This window comes from Trachinotus anak, unplaced genomic scaffold (assembly GCF_046630095.1).
Source record: "Trachinotus anak isolate AG129_WGS33_773 ecotype Australia unplaced genomic scaffold, CSIRO_AGI_Tana_v1 ptg000032l, whole genome shotgun sequence".
Lineage (NCBI taxonomy): Eukaryota > Metazoa > Chordata > Actinopteri > Carangiformes > Carangidae > Trachinotus > Trachinotus anak.
In genome coordinates, this window is record NW_027273883.1 from 19,653,073 (window position 1) to 19,671,689 (window position 18,617).

Below are 18,617 nucleotides of genomic sequence, written 5' to 3' on the forward strand. Positions count from 1 at the left end.
CATCTGTTGTACTGTGCCCCTGAGGGACATCTGTACTGTCATAGTAATACTTATAGTAGTAACCATGTTTTATCTAAACATTTCCTTTCTAAAATGCACCACTTTGATTATATGATCTTGAGATATTGGCTCAGTTTTCTCCAATTCAATAGTATAGCCCTGTGAAAATGATAATAGCATTGGAGCGCTCCCCTCCCCCTGACGTTTTTGTTCAGTCTCTTCTTTTGCCTGTCCTTGGCTGTTTTTTCTGGTGGCATGATTCCTCTAAAGTAAACCGATGGCTGAGTGCTGGCCCTCTACATTGTCAGGTCTTAGCCTTGTACTATCTCTGATGAATCTATAGGTTGCCAACCTCTATTTGATAGCTTTTTCATAGCCCTTGTTTCATCTTACAGTGCTAATTTGTGACTACTTATTACAAAATCTTTCCTGACTTGTTCACCTTAATGTTAGAAGCCAGTTTGATGCATACGGCTGTCCCTGCAAACGCCTCCTCCCTTAAATTAATTTCTGTTTGTTTATTTTCAGTTGCAGCCAAGGACTTCAACACTTGGACACATTTATCATCACTGGGTGAGACTAACTTTGTATCCTGACAGGATACATTTGAGAGTTGCTAATTCAGAGCACAGTGAAGAAGCTGGGTCTTCTGGCAGTATGTTCTTGCTTGTTCTGATAATGAATCGAATCCTAGCTACATCTATTTTAAAAATTAGGTTCCTGCGTCCAGTGTCCTGTAATCTATGTCTGATGAATGAATTGTAGACTCATGATGTAAGACCCATGACTTTTATTTTCACTCCTGCCTGCCTTTTAAGGAAACTGTGTGATAAATAAACTAACCTGGCAACTTTATCTGATTTCTTGGACCTCTTTTGACAAGGCATTTTGGATAGTGAACTCTTTTTAGTGTCACTTCAGTTTAATCTAAGTCACTTCACCTAAATCTTACAACAATATTTTACTACTCACACCCAAGTAGTAAGTAGATACCCAAGTAGATACCCAAATAGTATCTATCCATGCAGACAGGAATGTGCTGAGAAACTCAGCCACAGCCTACATCTACAGTATTTGGAAACAATATCCTCAATACTTGGTATGATCCCAGTCTTCAGTTTATATCAGATACTTCTTACAACCAACTGTCCATCCACAGCTCCCACCCTAGACCTTAGGTAGAAATATGATTCCTTCTTTTCTAATAAATATAAATGTACAACATGATAAGCTTTATAAACAAATAATGTTTTGCTTCTGGAAAGTAAATTAATCATTTACATGACTGCAAGTTATTTTGTTTACATGCATGATGAATGGCCTCAACCTGAAGTCATGAAAATTTCTCTATGTGAATTCATACATTAAAATTTTCAAACTGGAAAAAATCTGGTAAACTGACCAAATCTTCTCAGTTACTCACTAAAATAATCTGTTAAATATATTTTCAGTGAAAAACTATTTAATTTTATATCTTAACAAAACAGCTCTGTGAGGCTGTACACAGCATTGCTTCCACTTGGATGATGATGTTGGCATGGTAACATGCTGGCAATGACGACACATATAATGTCGAATTACAAACATAACACGCATTTTTGTTTGATTGTACTTAAGTGTTTGTGTTTTCATTCATGTTGAATCTGAGCCACCACCATTACTCTGAAACACATTATCCTGAATTAAGCATATGTCTCATCAAACATGAGCCAGAAGCAGCTGGCATTAATAAAAGACAGCTGATAAAATTTTAACTAAAAAACATGAGAATATGAAAAAGTGTTCTTACTAGAAGAGAGAAAGTAAAAGTATGTGTGTACTTAAATACAAATGTTTACATATGCCTGTCTATCTGTAGAAGTGAAAACCCCAGTCAGTCAGTACAATGCAGAAAAGCTGCAGGCTGTTGACTTCAACAGCTTAACTCAGCAGTACAGCTTTTTCCATTCAGTACATTTACTTGTGCCCAAGAAAACTGGGAGAAATCAAGTTAAAGCAGGAAATCAAAGAAGGAGTTTACATGCACTGCAATAACATGCTTCCAGTAAAACCTTTATTTAAATGCAGTTAGTCAGCTAACAGGTCTCTCTTTATCCCTTACTGTATGATATTTTTGAACCATGCTTAAGTATTATAGGTAGCATATGTCACTGCATCATGAACACTTTTCCCTTCTTTTGTCACTGGAGTGCTCACATCTCATCTCAACCAGAGATCAGGATCTGTGGTGAGCAAACAGACTGAGACTTATTTCAGTTTTAGCTCTGGTCAGAACTTAGTTATTTTGGATTGAAGGACTCCACTATGATTAGAGATACTGCTTTGATAATTAAAATGATGTTTAAGAATCAGGTTTCTGCAGAAAACTGTAACATCGTTAGTTCTAAATCTGCAAATAGACATTTTGCTCTGGTGTCTTCATTTAATCATATCCCCTTACCCCACAATCATAAGGAGAAATCCAACACCACTGTGTTGGATTGGCTTTTAAACTAGGGGAGAGAGGAGAGGAATGGAGGAGAGAAGTGGATTCTGCTATAAATACAGGATCACACCATGTTACAAAGCAAATGTTCTCCCTGAATAATCAGTGTTTACTGTTTATTTCATAAAATGCTTTATGGCTTTACTTCACACTTCACTGAGCAACTCTCTTTTCTAATGCACTTCAGCAAATTACCTAATTTCTGATAATGCTCTATAAATCTAATTCATCAACCATCGAGTATGAGTGAGAAGAAAAAAATAAAAGAGCAACTTTTCTCTCTCACCTTGAGAACGTTGTGTGACTTTGATCTGCTAACCTACGTGATCGATTACCCATGAACCGTGAAAATGATTGCCTCCTTAATGAAGGCACACTGAGCCAATCTTGGCATCTTAAGTGTTGATGTCCCTGATCTGACCACTAAAAATTTAACGTGAAGTGATAGCATACAGGAGCATAGAAATAATAAGTTTGGTGATAAGCTGGCTTCAAAGTGTGAAAAAGAGGCAAGAAAGCTATTCTGCCTTTCTGCATGTTTGATCATTATTATTCAATGCAATTTTCAATCTTTCTCTCCTTCTTCCTCCCTGTGTGTATCTCCCCAGAGATTCATTCATTCCAAAATTGAAAATTATGCCCATACCATTTATCTTTTCTTGTGATTCAATAACAGAGGAGAGAATATGGTGATTTTCAAAGAGAAGAACAATGTGTAATTTTGTTTGATAATCGTCCTGGTGCAAATTGAATATAGATTGGCATACCTCTTAATTACTGCAAGGCTCATTTGCTGAGATCCAGACAATAAAAACCTGCCTGACAGTTCTGATGCTTTGCAGGGAAAAGACAGCTCAAAGAGATTTATGTGATATTTGAAATCTTATACCCTATTTTAGCCCCACAGTTGGTAACCCAGAGAGCTTCTTTTTGGCAGAAATAGAAAGCAAAATCATCACCACTCCTCTCTCTCATAAATCTTTTCAGTATTTATCTGAAGTATTTATTTGCTTTGCAGTTTAAGACATTTGTTTTATTTGTTCATTTAGTATGATACAGAATAGCACAATGTCTGATTTACTGTAACTAACTGAATTACACTTAGTGTAACTGATATGCCTGGCCATGTGTACTGTGTAATTGGTCAGCAGTGGCTCACTATCGGGATAACACTTTGGATGCACCCATGACACCCAGTCTTCCTTGTCCTAATTTTGTTTATATATTTGTTTGTTCTATTTCTGAATTGATGATAACAAATTCTGTGGGTGCCAATGTGGGTGTAAGTGTGAAGGAGATGTGATCAACCAAGGCCCAGTGAATTTTGCACTGGTGTGTTTCTCTGATCAAAACACTGGTACTATTGGCTACTGAACACATCCCATTGCTTGGACACTGATAACGTCAGTTTTCAAAACGCATTGCTCTTCTTTTTCTTTGCATAACACTGTTCAACAGAATGGCCTTTTTCAATGTTTTCCACAAGACCAAGAGACATGTCTCCAGTTTCCTTTCATGTTTTTGTGCATATAAAACTCACTTGTGCAGTTTGGAGCTGTGCCAGACCACGTGCCATTTGCCAGACACTGGCGTGTGGGCAAGCCAGTGAGGAAATAGCCCTCCACACAAGAATACACAATGGAGTGGGAGAAGGTTGTACCATCCACACGGGAAATACTGCCATGAGCAGGCGTACCTGGATTCCCACACTGCACCGCTGGAAAATGGCAGAGAAAAGAGAGAAGGTGAAGGTCAGAGGTGTAAAATAGTAATGGATTTTCTATTTTCCATATCAGTGATTCACAATCTGAGGGTTAGCAGCCCCTGAGGTGGCAGCAAGATGACTTCTGAAGGTCTCAAGGTGATTAACGGGTTTAAAAAAATTTATTTCCAACATATTATGTGAACAGTAATATTTATTTATGAAATAATTGCTGTTTTGCTTTTGACCTGGTGAATATTTGTAGTTTGTTGAGTATGATTAGCACTCAGGTGGAACAGTCTGAAAAGGGCAGATAGAAACTGCCGGCTTGTATCAGAGTACTCTATTATGTGTGTAAGCCTCACATTACAGCATGAGAGGAGACTTTGACTTTTAAGGAAGCGTGAACCAAACTAGTAAAGAACCACTAATCTATACAGCATCACAGCTTTATTAAGAGAAGCTAATGAGCAGAGCTGGTGCAGTGTTACACAAATCCCCATCACACTGTTGATGAGTCATCAGTAAATAAAGTGCCGTTTGTGCAATGTCAAGTCCTGTAGTACATCCATGGTAATGACATTTAGTGCTGGCTTAAAACAAGAAGAGGATCGTGGGAGTAATGTGAAATTCTGAAGCTATGGTCTAAAGACTGTGGGCTCAATTTAAACAGTAACATAATTTTAAATAATAGACAGATGTAGAATTATTCTAGGATTTGGAATAACTTTGCAGGTCATATCACTCTTTACAATTTAAAACACAAACTGAACTCAGATATGAGGCTGAATTACTTCAGATGTTCAATCACTGGGGACAAAGCTCTGAAGGGCTGGGCCTTTTTCACTGAGATGTCCTTTCCAGAATATTCCAACTAAAATGTATCCCAGAAGAGGAGGAAAGACAGAATTTGTTTCATGTGCTTTTCTTCTGCTCCACATCATGTCTAATTATGAAGCTGGTTTGCTCTCTCAATCACCTAATTGCCTGGAAAATCTGAAATAGTGATTCTTGTTGGAGACAGACGTGCTGTAGGTGTGGTGGTGATTTCTCAATTACCACATGTGCGCACACACACAAGTTCATTGAGGTGCAAACCCATCACTCAGGCACATATCCAAACACACCAGGTGCCGATATGCTCACATTACTATACCGTAAACGCACACACAAGCACATGTACACACATAACAAAAATAAAGTATAGAAGCCTTTTTGGTTTTCTTTCTGAATAATTCAAGACAGACATGATGACATAAACACAAAGCAGACCTTGCTGGTATTTGAGATGGATATTAAGCTGAATATCCACAGTGACTGTTTTCCAGAAACTGTAAAAGGCTGTGGATAACGAATGGATGGGCTTTAACATTAGACAGGGCTTTAGATCACAGACAGACAGCAACGAAACTCGTTCAGGCTCCAGTGAATTCCTGCCCCTCCCTTCTGAGGTGGAAGGATGGCTAAAACAATCTTTAAATCAGGAGTTCAATAGAGAGATGGAGAGATAAAAAGGTAGTGCAAGAGAGATGTGGAGCTAAAGGAGGAGAGGGAGGAAAAGGATGAGCTACAGAGAGGGTGAGACACAAAGGAGGGACAGAGGCAGGAATGGACAGAGACGGAAAGACAGCCAGACAACAAGATTAAGACAGAAAGAAATCAGGGGAGAAACAAGGAGGAAATGAAGGATAGAGAGAGAGAGAGGGAGAAAAGGGAGGAACAAGAGAGAGGGAATGAGAAGCAGATATAGAGAATAATTCAGAGGGCCTGTGCATTGGCCTATCATATTAAAAATGACACTGGCGCTGTGCCAAGCTGGCGGACTGTAAGTAGAGGAGAGCAGAAGCAGTTGAACATGTGCCTCAATATCTGGTTGACCCCTGGGGGTAATTTATGCAAGATGTAGAGCTGGCGCTCTGTGAACTAATATCTTCAAAATCCACAATCATTCATTTATCACAATCCAAAGAGAAATTGGCTTTAGGTGTCTAGAATTAATGAATTTCTTGGTTGCAATCTGGAAGCTAGTCACAGTACCATGTGCTCGCAGAAAACACCAGACTGCAGCAGAGACATCTCTGTCTGGTGCATTTTGTGTTTGTGAGCTGTTGCTGTCATTTGTGTGTGTGGGTGTGGATGCTCCTTTCTGTACATTGTATAGACATTCATGCTTGCACTAGGCCCCTGTGTTTCATGTTATATTTTTATGTGTAAGGACTGGTTATTGTTAGAAATGTTTTCATTAAAAAACTGATGCAAGTTTTGGTACCATAACAAAACAATACATTTTTGTTAACATATTTTGAGGAGTATACAAAAGGATTTAACTAAATAAGACAAAGTTATCTGTCTGTGTAAACAAGACTGAGTAAACAAGACCTGACAAAACCTTCAGTGCCAGCTTTTGGTACGTTGTATTCTCTATTATGGGTTCTTTTCATTTATTACACAAAGAGTATTGAGTTTCAATACCTAGCCCTATAACCACATTTCTTTGTGTTACAGTATGAATACACGTTCAATAAAGAGTGAAGAAATGTGTGTGTGTCCTTTCTGCATGACTCCTATGCATTCCTCTCACACTGTTTCATACATAACATCACAGAGACATTTTTAAAATTTCCCTTACGTTTGCAGAACGGCTGTCTGCCTGACCAGGTCCCGTTGGGAAAGCAGATCCTCTCTGCTGAGCCATACAGTGTATGTCCCACTGCGCATGTGAAGCGCACCTTGCTCCGCACTTTGAAGTTTCCTGCCTCCCTGCTGGCATGGGCAGGTGTGCCAGGGTCCCCACAGGTGCCCGCCGAGTCGCCTGCAATGGGAGATAACCACAAAAGCAATGGAAAGCCATGAAAACAAGAAAGTGAAGATGGCATCCACTTTAACCGTCTCTGTGTATGTTCACAGATGGGCCTTTTAAGTTGGTATGGCATTGAAGTACAACATGGTATTCGTGTGAGAGGGCTCAACCCAAACTGTACATCTTTTGAATCCTCCAGGAAGCATCTATAAAACGTGCAATGCACCAATGAGCAGCTGTCACCATGCCAACAATCTGAAGGACCAATACTTTCACTGCTTTGACACCAGGAGCTTTCTGTCCATAAAAACGGCGGGGCAAGCATTAAAAGGCAACCAGCTGTGGTTATGAGCAATGATGAATACAGTTTGACCTCTAAAGTTAAATGCCTTTTCATTACCCTGAATTATCTCTCCTGTCTTTTGTTCTGTGGATGAATATACAGTACTTTCAGTGTCTTCCACATCTATGAGTTAACTCAAAAAAGAAGATACTGTTTCTCTTGTTAATTCTCTTCTCATGTCCCCATTAGCACGGCCTCCAGTGGGTGAAAAAATGGGACATATTCTCTTTCTAAGCCATAGGAAATCATAGAGAGATGACAAGTCTGGAGTCAGGTTGGTGACACGACTCCTGAACATTTTATGTTGTAATGAACAGCAAGCCAAGCTGAGTGGTGTGTGAGTGAGGATAGAGTCAAGGGGGTGGGTGGTTTTTAGTTTTGTTTTCACTGGGGATGTCCTCAGAGCAAAGGAAAAAGGCATATAAGACTCATAACACCAACTACCACTCACAGAAATGAAAACAGTGAAGGAAAGAAAAAAGCAAAATGCTTGGTTTCATAAGGCAGAGCATCAGAGACAGAGAGATACTGACAGACAGACAGACACATAAATAGATACACAGATTTAGTTATCTAATCTGCTGCTGTGTTTGTCTATACAGTTCAGCACATGTTGTTGCTTTGTGAAGGATCTGTGCTTTATTGGCTTTGAGATCCTGTTCCTTGAGCTGTGCACACACCCTGTACATCATTCTCTGTATGTTGGCTGCTGGTCTCTGTCCACAGAGCAGCAAATAGCTGCACTAATACTGGACAAATACCAAGCTCATATCTTCTACACACATTCCATTGCTCACAAGTGAACAAACTGGATTGGTCAGGTCAAATGCTCACAGCTGGAGATGATAAGTTTGTGTGTGGCAGTGGTTAGCCATGACTGTGTGTGCATATGTATGCAACACTGCTCACCTTTGTACTGCATATACATGTATGTGTGTGTCTGTAAGAGAGCACACATCATGCATGTGAGTATTACTGTACCTCCCTGCCTGCGCATGTATTTCATACCTTTGTCTTTGCAAGGGTGTGTTAAGTATGCATTCTTATTTGTTGCCTGTTTTTGTGCACATCCACTTATGTGTACATGTATGTGTGTGTATGCCACACAGCCGCTGTTAGTGCTTCATTAGTCTCCTTCAGCTAGGTGAGGCAGCCCGACTCGGCATGCACTGTGACAGCTATAATCTCACTAATTGGGATGGTAGTGGATTTGGTTTGAATTTGAGTTAATGTCCGTTCACCAGGCTGCCTTTGTGAGGAAATAATAAGCCCTTCAACTCAGCCATGCAACAGACGAGGACAAAAGGGGAATGGCTTGGCAAGCAGTTTTAAGCCCCCTCTTACTAATTAACAAGGGAGAACAGATGAGAGAAAGGATAGATGCATGGATGGATGCATAGATGAGAACTGTTGCTGATGCTGGGCTGGATTTCTAAGGAATTCATAGCACAAATTATTTGTGTTATTTTGATAAAGCCATCTATAGACTATGCAGCACCCTTGCTGCTAACACACTTTACAACCACTGAAAAGCAACAGAGAGAGGTGATGGAACATGATACAGGGAATTTTCAAAAAAAGAAAAAAAAAAAAAAGGAACATCATTTAACACTTTCGCAATACCTCATTTATCACTGCAGTACTAATTGCATCACTGCATCACAAGTTTTTGCTAATGTGCCTATGAAAACAAGGTGCTAAAAAGTACACTTGTACTAATTTAAAACTGTTCATGCATTTGCTGCATTGCAACTTTACTTACGTTCCTGTAAGCAACAACTGAGTTCCAGCTGTGCCGTGGTTCTAATTTCTCCTACAGCTGTAACAGATGTTTACTGCCATGGCTCTGAATTCATCACGCCTCTCAGTGATGAACAAGTGATCTACAAAGGTTTCTTCTCTCCATTATAAATTGTGGATTTCATAGTTAATTAGAAACACTGATGCACTATAATCCTGTGTGACAATGTGTGACATTTACAGTTTTATTACCATTATTTATAAATAACATCAAGATCAATAGTATCATAATCTTATCATCAAGGTCAAAAACGTAACAAACCTTTTCTTCCTCTGCTTTTTCAATCAAATATGTAAAAATTCTTAAATTGTAACTTATATGGTTACAAAAAGAGAAAGGTGTGTGTGTGTTCAAAAATCATATTATCTGCTATGGCACAACTCAGCATATCCTTTTTCTTTATCTTGGTGAGTCACGGCATCATTTATTGTGATTAAATCGTCTGGTCACTGACCCAGCACTCGTAGCCTGCTGCACAAATTCCTCCAGAGGGGCTCACTCTCTAAACAGCACTTGCTCTTTGACAATTTAAATACCTAAGAACAGATTCACGTTGGTTTTACTTATCTCACTTTTAAAGTGATAAGTTGATGCTGATTAGATTTTGGACAAGTTAAATTAAATGAACTGAATCTACTTTGGTATTGAATGTTCTTTTTTCCCTCCAAGATTAAAGCAGAGTATATTAGCAGTATTCCTTCAGACAAACAAGAGGCAACAGTGCTGATATTGGTGATACACAGCTCAGAGTAAGTGATGAAATGAAATATAATACAAAATTGCAAATCATCACTTTCAAAGAGGCCCATTTGTCATAACAGCAGGGTGCTGCTCAAATCATCTCAATAATAGGAGCCAAATTGCCTCAAAAGACTAGGTGATAAATAAGAAAAATATCTTGCAAGACTGTTTGTCATTTTTATGAAACCAAAAGCCTTAAAAGTATGACTATAATTTTTGGCCTAAAAACAACGATTAGGCTGAACACAGCAGATAATTATGCAGGCTCATCAGAGACAAATATCTCATCGCACCTCAAAGTCACTCCGTCTATTTTGCAAATCTAAGAGCAAAAAGTCATGTGCTCTCCTCACTGTCTTCAGAGTCTAACTTTCGCACTGCCTCACTATTTTCCAACTGTCTGAGTAAATACAAAATATTGAAGGTGAGTAGAGCGTTTGTACTCTCATTTAAAGAAGAAGAAAAAAACACTGTCATACAAGTCTGCTTACAAACATTACTTCTGGGTCGGTGACTTGAACAAACCAAGTGAACACTCAGTAAAGAGAATCCACTTAAATGGTCAGGAATGTTTAAGTGTGATGGGAGGGAAGTGCACAGAGGGGATTAAGTGGAGAAGTTTGTAGTTCTGCAGACATACACTATAAGACACTTTTTTTTCAGGTTTTCAGAAAACATCAAGTGGAGAGTCTGCAGCTAAATGTACTGAACACAGGACACAAAAAGTTTTGTTAAAATCTTTTCTGCTTTACCTCTTCCGTTTCCGTGAGTTTGCGTTTAGGCTGTGTCAGGGCTGATATCTCTGACTTGATTGATTGTTTCACACAGGAAGCAACATTTGCTTCTACACATTATTTAGCTGAAATGTGAAGTCATAACTTCATATCGCTATACCAAAGAAGAATGATGGGTAAAGTATTGTTTGGGTTATTTGGCACCATTCATCCACCATTCATCAGCCCAGTTGCCAGACAAAACAGCTTTTTCTAAAAGTGAAATGCTGAAACTGCTTTGTTTAGAAGGGGTAATCTAGGGACATTAATGGTCAAATATTTTGGAACACAGGAAGCATTAAAAAAAAAATCCTGCAAGAGTTCCACAGGGCTCTCAGTGGAAAAAATGGCTCAACTGGCTGATAACTATTTTGTGGAGTGTTTTCTCTGAACTTCACACAGGCATTAACCAAATATCTCATTAATGCCATGACTCCTAGGTACTACACCACTGTGGTGTTGTGTTCATATTGTGCCTGTGTTTTGAGTATTCTGCTGACATTTCTGTCTTACTTCCCTCTATCTAGCCATGCAGATAGTTTTCATTCAGTTTGCCCAGGTTTTGAGATATTTGTTTTTTGTATTTCTGGCATGCCAATACAATGGAATTTTGTTTGTTTTGCTTACAGCATTGAGAAATGTAAACAACTAAACCTGTATATGTATGTATATATATATATATATATATATATATATATAATCCTTACAAAAACTGTTGTCAGTGTGTCAGTGTGACACTGAGTATTTGGAGATTGTTTCTGGGTTTTGGTGGTGGCAGCAATCTCAGATACAGATATCTTAAAGCCTGAGCAAATAAAACAAAAACTGTGTGTGTGGCTAGATACTAGGGAAGCCCCCGATTGATCAGCTGCCGGTTGATTTTCATTAAAAATATGTGATCAGTAGATCGGAATTAATGCCAATCAACTTCAAACCGATCACCTGTGGTTAATACTCTGGTGTCCGCGGCTGAGAGAAGCACTGTGTTCAGTGTAGTGTAATCACCCCTCCCATGGGTGCATGCAAAAAAAAAAAAAAAGTTACATTTGTGCGACCCGTTTTCCATCAATCATTTGTACATCGCGCCAATGATATGTCACTGTGTGGGTCGGGGCGGGCGCTTTCTAGTCTGTGCAGGCTTCTGCTGATGAGACGGTCTCCTGTCTCACTCTCAGAGGTGGTGGGAGATGTAGAGGGAGGTGGGGGGGAGTTTGACCACAGGTCTCCCCACAGGAGCAGGTGTATCAAATACAGCACTTCTATTTCTGTACAGTATCAGTATTAGATGACTTTGCATGAAGGAAAGTAGGAAAGGTCAGGGTTTAGATGACAGTTGTGCAATTTAAAATGTGTGTGTCTTGTTTGAAGTGTGCAATAGTGTAATAATCAGGTTCTTCTGTCAGATGAAGCATTTGCTCCTTGGGAGTTTTTTGTACTGCTCCGTTGAACAAAGTAAAAGCATGTTGTTGTCTGAATGAGGATGACTTTTTCTGGTCCTTTTATCATGTTACTCTGCAGCCTGCTGGAGGTCCCAGTGCACTACAAAGCTATGCAGACTGACCAACCGCTAAACCAGCTGCCATAACAAAACAAAAAATTATCGGTATTGGCCTTGGATTGGTTGATCTCACTCATTGATGATCGGTATCGGCAGCAACCAGGAATCCCTACTAGACGGTACATTGGAGGTAGGTGGCAAAATATGTTTTGTTTATGTTTTCTATGTTTCGTAGTTTACATGACCAAACCTTTAAACACAACTCATTCTATTTATTTGGAGAGCATCTCCCCAGGAAGCAGAGACAGACTTAAAATGAAAGGATACTCCACAAATCAAACAGCTACTAGTCCCAAGTATGATACTCATATGAGCATCATAAGGGAGACTGAAAGAGAGACTTATAGTGCAAAAGTTTGCAGGCATGCTTATGGATGCATGGCTGTATATATTTGTGTGTGTGTTTGTCTACCTGAACAGTGGGGCAGTGGACCACTCCAGTGACCATTCAGTTGACAGGTGAGTGATGAGTCTCCTATGAGCTGGCGGTCTCCAGAGCAGGAGTAACGCACCGTGGAGCCAAAGGTAAACTTCTCTCCAGTCATCACTCCGTGAGGAGGTGTGCCTGGGTGGCCGCAGTCAACCTCTGCATGGCAGAGAGTGAGGAGAGGTAATAAGATTATCAGTGGATGAATGGATGGATGAATTAGTGTTGCATGCCTCAACACACTTGATAATATCACAAGTCACACTGCTACTGTTGCTGCTGAGACAACACATTGTTTTCTATTGTTAGTGAAATGGCTTTATGGAAACATTTTATTTTCATAATTTATCATAGCAGTACAAGACTCTGTGAATATCACAGTTGACAATGCAAGAAATGAGAGAAGTCTTTTCAAAACTAGCAACCAGTATCATGCTGATCTACATTGCTGTGAACTTTGACTGAACCTATGCATTTCAGGGAAGCTTGCATTGAAAGATGGAGCAAGTTGAGTGGATTAAAATGCCTTATTTAAACAGATATCAGTTCACTCCCTCAGAATGGCATCATTGTCATAATCAGTTCTCATAAAAAGATGATTAGATGTAATATTGTATATAAACTTAAATGAAATAGTTGATTGTTTTAAGGACTAAAATCTAATTTGGTTCATCACTCTGCCTCTGCTATTTTATTATTCTTTTGACCTTTACGTATGTTTGTGGGAGCTGCCATTTAATCAGCTTAGTTTCATATTGCAAAGTAAGTTTCTGTAATTTCACAAAGCCAATTTCTTTTTGTGTCAGTAACGCCTGGAGCCATGAATAAACATTCGAGACAGACACTCCGGTGTATCTCTTTAATTACTGTTTCGTTTGATAAAATAAATGATGTGCGTCATCTCTCTACCATGAAATGAAGTGTTTTCCGAGTCTGTGTGTAAAACGTAGAGGTTTACTTTAGATGATTTCTCTGGAAATATGTCATTACTGTTGGCAGACTCATACAAAAGCAGAGCACACGATGAGCCAGGTGTTTGAGAGCAACATTACAACCTCACATAACCCCTACAGTTCATGGATGGTTGTTGTTATAATTTGAGCACTTAGTTCTGTGGGAACATTAGCTATAGCCTGAACAACTGGTCCTATGACAGTTTCCCCCATTTCTCAATTAGACAGTGTGCAACCATAAGCCATAACCATAAGCCACTGTGGCACTGAACATTACACAGATGCTCCCAGTCACAGCATTTAGCAACTTGTACCGTAAAAACTCGAGAAGCAAATGGGAACACAAACAAGGTTGTGGGCACTCAATCAAGAGTGAAACTTTTTCTTAATTTGCCTTTCATTTTATGTGTATTAATTCATTAAATGTTGTAGAGGACACAACATTACACAGAAAAGTGGGTAGACTAATGCACTGGAGAGTGGACAGACATAGACAATTAAACAGCATGAATTGTAATGAGACTAGTTATCAATTTTCAGTTGATCGATGGTCACTGTAACAAGAAGGTAGCCATTGTACCGATGCATTCTGGCAGAGGTTTGTCCCAGTGGCCCACAGGCTGGCACGTGAGCACTGATGAGCCGAACAGGTAATATCCGGGGTTGCAGTCGTAGAAGACCACACTGCCGAATGTGAAGTTACCATGCTCAATCTTACTCTCCCGGATAGAGTTGACAGGGATACCTGGGTCTGTACAATTTACCACTGCATGAAAAAGAAAAGGAAAAAAAAAACAGTTATACCATCATAACTTATTCAGTTAGTTTAATCATAATTTATTGCTGCAAGGATATTTCAAGCAAGACAGATGTTTTCAATGTCATTTTAGGAAAATTACTGATGGAATACCCTAGTCAAATGTTGAGAAGAGGCCTCTTACCCTTTCTAGGTGTTCCTATTGCCCTGAGTGCAGTCTATCTATGGATTCAGTATCTTATCTAATGCTCCTTATGATAAGGGTGCTGTGATATTGTAATAATGGGGAACAGAACTTTTCAAACATGTCAGTTCATTGTGATTTTCTTTGGTAATGTAAATGAATTATGGATGTACAGAACAGCATAGTAAATTTTACTGACATCAAAATGAATATTCAATTTGTGGCAGCATTTCCAAATCCATTTGAATATATACAATCATCTTTTGTCTGAGATTCCATAGTGTACATCATGCCACTGCATGTAGTACTGTATAGTTACTGCATTGTAAAGTTTTTGTCTTAATATTTAGATGTGATCAGTTCCTATAATTGCCTTTGCCGAAATTATATATGCTGTAGTCACACGTAGTCACATGTTTCAAGTTAACAGTATCTGGACAAGTTGTATTCTGTCAAGAACAATTTTACCTCAACATAGCATGGAATAAATAACAAGACAACACCTAGCAGTCATGAGGCAATTTGCCTCATTAACTCCACCAGCATCATTTCTGGGTATCTGACTTCTCTTTCCGGGAGGCTGTGCAGTCTTTTCTCTTTGTTAGGAGCCTTATTTGCATAAATGCTATCTGTCAACATGTTCACTTGTGAGTTAATAATAGAAGTGCTGATATGACCTGATCAGTGGCTTCTTCTGTTTATTCTACAAACAGGGAGACAAGTGAGTCCAGGCTATATTTAAGCACTGTCAATAATAATAGCACATCATGTTCCTTCTACTGAAAACAAAAGACACATCTATTGTCACAAATTCCCAAGGATCCATTTCAGAAGCAGCTGAATGCTCCAAAACCACACTGCTGATAAGGTGGTTCAGACAGCTGAAAGTAGGTGAGGATGAAGTTAAGTTCAGAGCAACATCAAATTAAATCAATAATGTAAATGTGCAACAAAGCAGGCTTAATGTGAGAAAATGTTAGTAGGAACAAACAGACGTGTTTTGACAAAGGGAATCATGACAGTTTTATATGATTTTACTCTTTTGATCTTTTACCAGGTCTGTCTCTACATTGCTATTCGCAGTAATGAAACTGTGTCTCTTCACATCTGACTGCCAATAAAAGTCATGTCATGTTCAATAGGCAAAGTCTGGCAAATCAAGCTTTAGCTGACTAAATCCAGTTGGCAGACCAATTAAAGCCACACTCAAATTTATTTCTGTAATCTAATGTTTTAATGATCACTTCCTGATATGTTGCTGATTTTTATTGAATTTTTAAAACTAGTTAAGGCCATGAAATCCACATCCTCAAACTGCATCAAATATCTGTCTCAAGCTAGCTAGCTATTTTCAAGGGAAAATATGAAAAAGCTCTTTTTTCCAAGCATTATTAAAACTGAAAACTTCAATCCTAGTGCACAATACATCTAGCTGTTTCCTTTCTATTTGGGGGACAATAATGCAACGTGTGAAAATTATTTCCAAAATTATTGTCAAACTACTGAGGGAAAAAAGTAAACATTTCTCTGATATGGTCACACAGAAATATCTGGATTGCTGCTGTAAACACACCACTAATGAGCCTTACCTGGGACAAATAAAATTGGACACAACTAAAACACAGGCACCATTGACACACCCATTAAGATATCTTCCACTGAATATATTCTGAGCTTTCTTGCCCTCAAAGTAATCTCCCCCTGCAGCAGGCTTCTTGGTAAAAATTGGCAGTAGAATTGTGAAAACTATTCCCTATTTGCTCATCACTCTCCATACATCCTGCTGCAAGCTCATTATTGCTGTTTTCCCATATTCATTCTGAGACCAGGGCTCCAGAAGTTGTTGCCTAATGCTGCACCCAGAGAAGTAGAACAGATAGTGACTTTTCTCATACAAATCAATAGTGAGCACCACATCTATCAATTCTGCTTCTACATCTGCGTGATGGCAGCCACTGGCTGCTGATTTCTGAATGATCGTAATACATCTGCTGGCTGCTGAATATTTGCAGTCATCTTAACATCGGATTCCTGAACCACCACTTGCAAAAGCTATTTCATCCTGTTCCAGCACTATGGCTGGATTCTACTTCTGCCTGCTGGCAGCTACTGGCCCCACTGATGGCTAGCCTTATCCACAGAAGCAGAATTAGATAGAATTGGCTTCAGTTGAAGTGTTGAATGAAAACACCTTCAGCTGTAGTGATGCACTATGAGGTATCCTCTTCAGAAATAGATCAGATGCAGGTGGTTAATGAGATGCATATGAATATGATGCATTTGCTGTTGCCAAATTCTTGTATTAATTCTTGCTTTTGACTCCTGTTTGTCTTAACTCCTGAGGAAATGTCTGTGCTCTGAGCCTCGGCTAAAAATGCTGGCAGAGACAAGTAGCTTTTTAGTTTAACTGTCAAGATACATCTGCAGCCTTCTGATACTTGAAGTCAGTCAAGCTGCCAGTCATTTATCCGTTCGGCAGGAGCTATGTGGCTGGACCTTACCTCTGCATGTCGGTGGCTGCTGGCTCCACTGGCGGTTGGCCTGGCACTGAGCTGTGGAGGGTCCTTCAAGGGTGTAGCCTTTGTTGCAGGAAAAGTGCACAACGTCATTGTAGTTGAAGCCATCCCCTATGGTGCGACCATAGATGGGGCTACCGGGGTGGCCACATGTGACAGCTGCAGTAGATGTGCATCATCCAGGGACGTGAGTAAAAGGAGCAGATAAGGTGGAGGATGGAAGATGAGAGGTAGCAAAGACATGATACAAAGAAAAGATAAAGGGGAGGGGAGTGAGAAAGATAGTGTGTGAAGAGACAGAATATGGAAGAGGCAATTCAATAAAAATGATCAATAGGTGACATACAGTGATACCTATCATAGGAATATCATTATCATATAATTAACCTCAGAGGACAATGGGGGAATTAGAAATCAAGCCATGATCTCAATCGGGAAAGGGTAAACAGCACATTTCAGTCCATCAATACGTGAATAGGAGACTGAGAATCACATTATGGGGATATGTATTGACTATTGACTTTGCAGATTAAAAGAGCAGGAAGCTTTGGGAATTGCAAGAAGCTTTTTAATAGTGATTTAATTATTCCAATTCTTTAAAAATGCAAAAAACACTTTTATTTATTCATTTATTTTAATAATTTAATCCAAATCATTATGTTTTTGACTAACCCTTTCCTTAATAAATTAATCAAAAATTCCAGGAATGGAAAGTAAAAATGTCCCCATTAGGTCATTTTCATTTTGCATAGTAATGTCTGCAGAAAAAAAACAAAAAACAAGTGGCTCTTTGTCACAAGAATGCAGGAGAACAACCTGTCCATCTTAATTTTGACCTATTCTGTGACCTAAAAATTCTCTCAGCCCTGCAAGAACAAACACGCACAATCACTCGTATTATTCCTCCTTCCCAGCCATTCTCTTTCCTTTCCTTCAGACATAAACACACGTTCACACTCCAACTCAAACCTTGTTGCAGTCAATCAGTCAGTAAGAAATTGTGTTAGAGTACTTACAGATGCAAACTGGGAGCTGTCCGGACCAGTTGTGGTCCTGCTGACAGATCCGAACTGAGGAGCCAATGAGCCTGAATCCAGGGTTGCACTGGTAAACTACTGTGTCCCTGTAACCATAGTTTTCCCCGATCACCTGCCCATTCACAATCTGTTCTGGAACACCACAGTGACCAGCTGCAGAGAAATGGAGGAAAACAACATATTTTAATTCCAGTTAAGAGAGAAAGACAAACATTAAGTAAGGAAATAGCAATAGTTGTTTATTCAGTGACAGAGACTTGACCATGACAAAGACAGCACAACCTACAACTAGATCCAATGCACTTGTAACCTGACGCACCAGATGGTTTGTTACACAGAACCATCTGTGAAGTCTTTGTTGGAAACTATTTAGAAAAGGGCAAGCACTTTCAAAAAATACATGGCAGGTGATTGGATGAACCATCTGTCTATCACCATCTATCAAAGGCTAACTCCAATCAAGTTCTGCATCCTTTACATTTTTTCCACTACCAGTGGAGCCAGTTGGTAAATCAAATCAAAGTTTTGCCAAAGCCGGAG

The 18,617-nt window shown here is 39.3% G+C and overlaps 1 protein-coding gene across 9 annotated transcripts in view; it reads right to left on the reverse strand.

The window, feature by feature from the left end:
* The window catches only part of LOC139612730 (CUB and sushi domain-containing protein 3-like), a 223,133-nt gene that overhangs the window by 29,459 nt on the left and 175,057 nt on the right, over nt 1-18,617 (reverse strand). For all 9 annotated transcript variants that reach the window (XM_071468639.1, XM_071468635.1, XM_071468631.1 and 6 more), the window contains 6 exons: nt 18,057-18,230; nt 17,026-17,199; nt 14,164-14,349; nt 12,616-12,789; nt 6,817-6,999; nt 4,026-4,202 (listed from right to left, as the gene is read on the reverse strand). In XM_071468639.1, the coding sequence (XP_071324740.1) occupies nt 4,026-4,202; nt 6,817-6,999; nt 12,616-12,789; nt 14,164-14,349; nt 17,026-17,199; nt 18,057-18,230 (1,068 nt within the window). The remainder of the gene's footprint in view (nt 1-4,025; nt 4,203-6,816; nt 7,000-12,615; nt 12,790-14,163; nt 14,350-17,025; nt 17,200-18,056; nt 18,231-18,617) is intronic.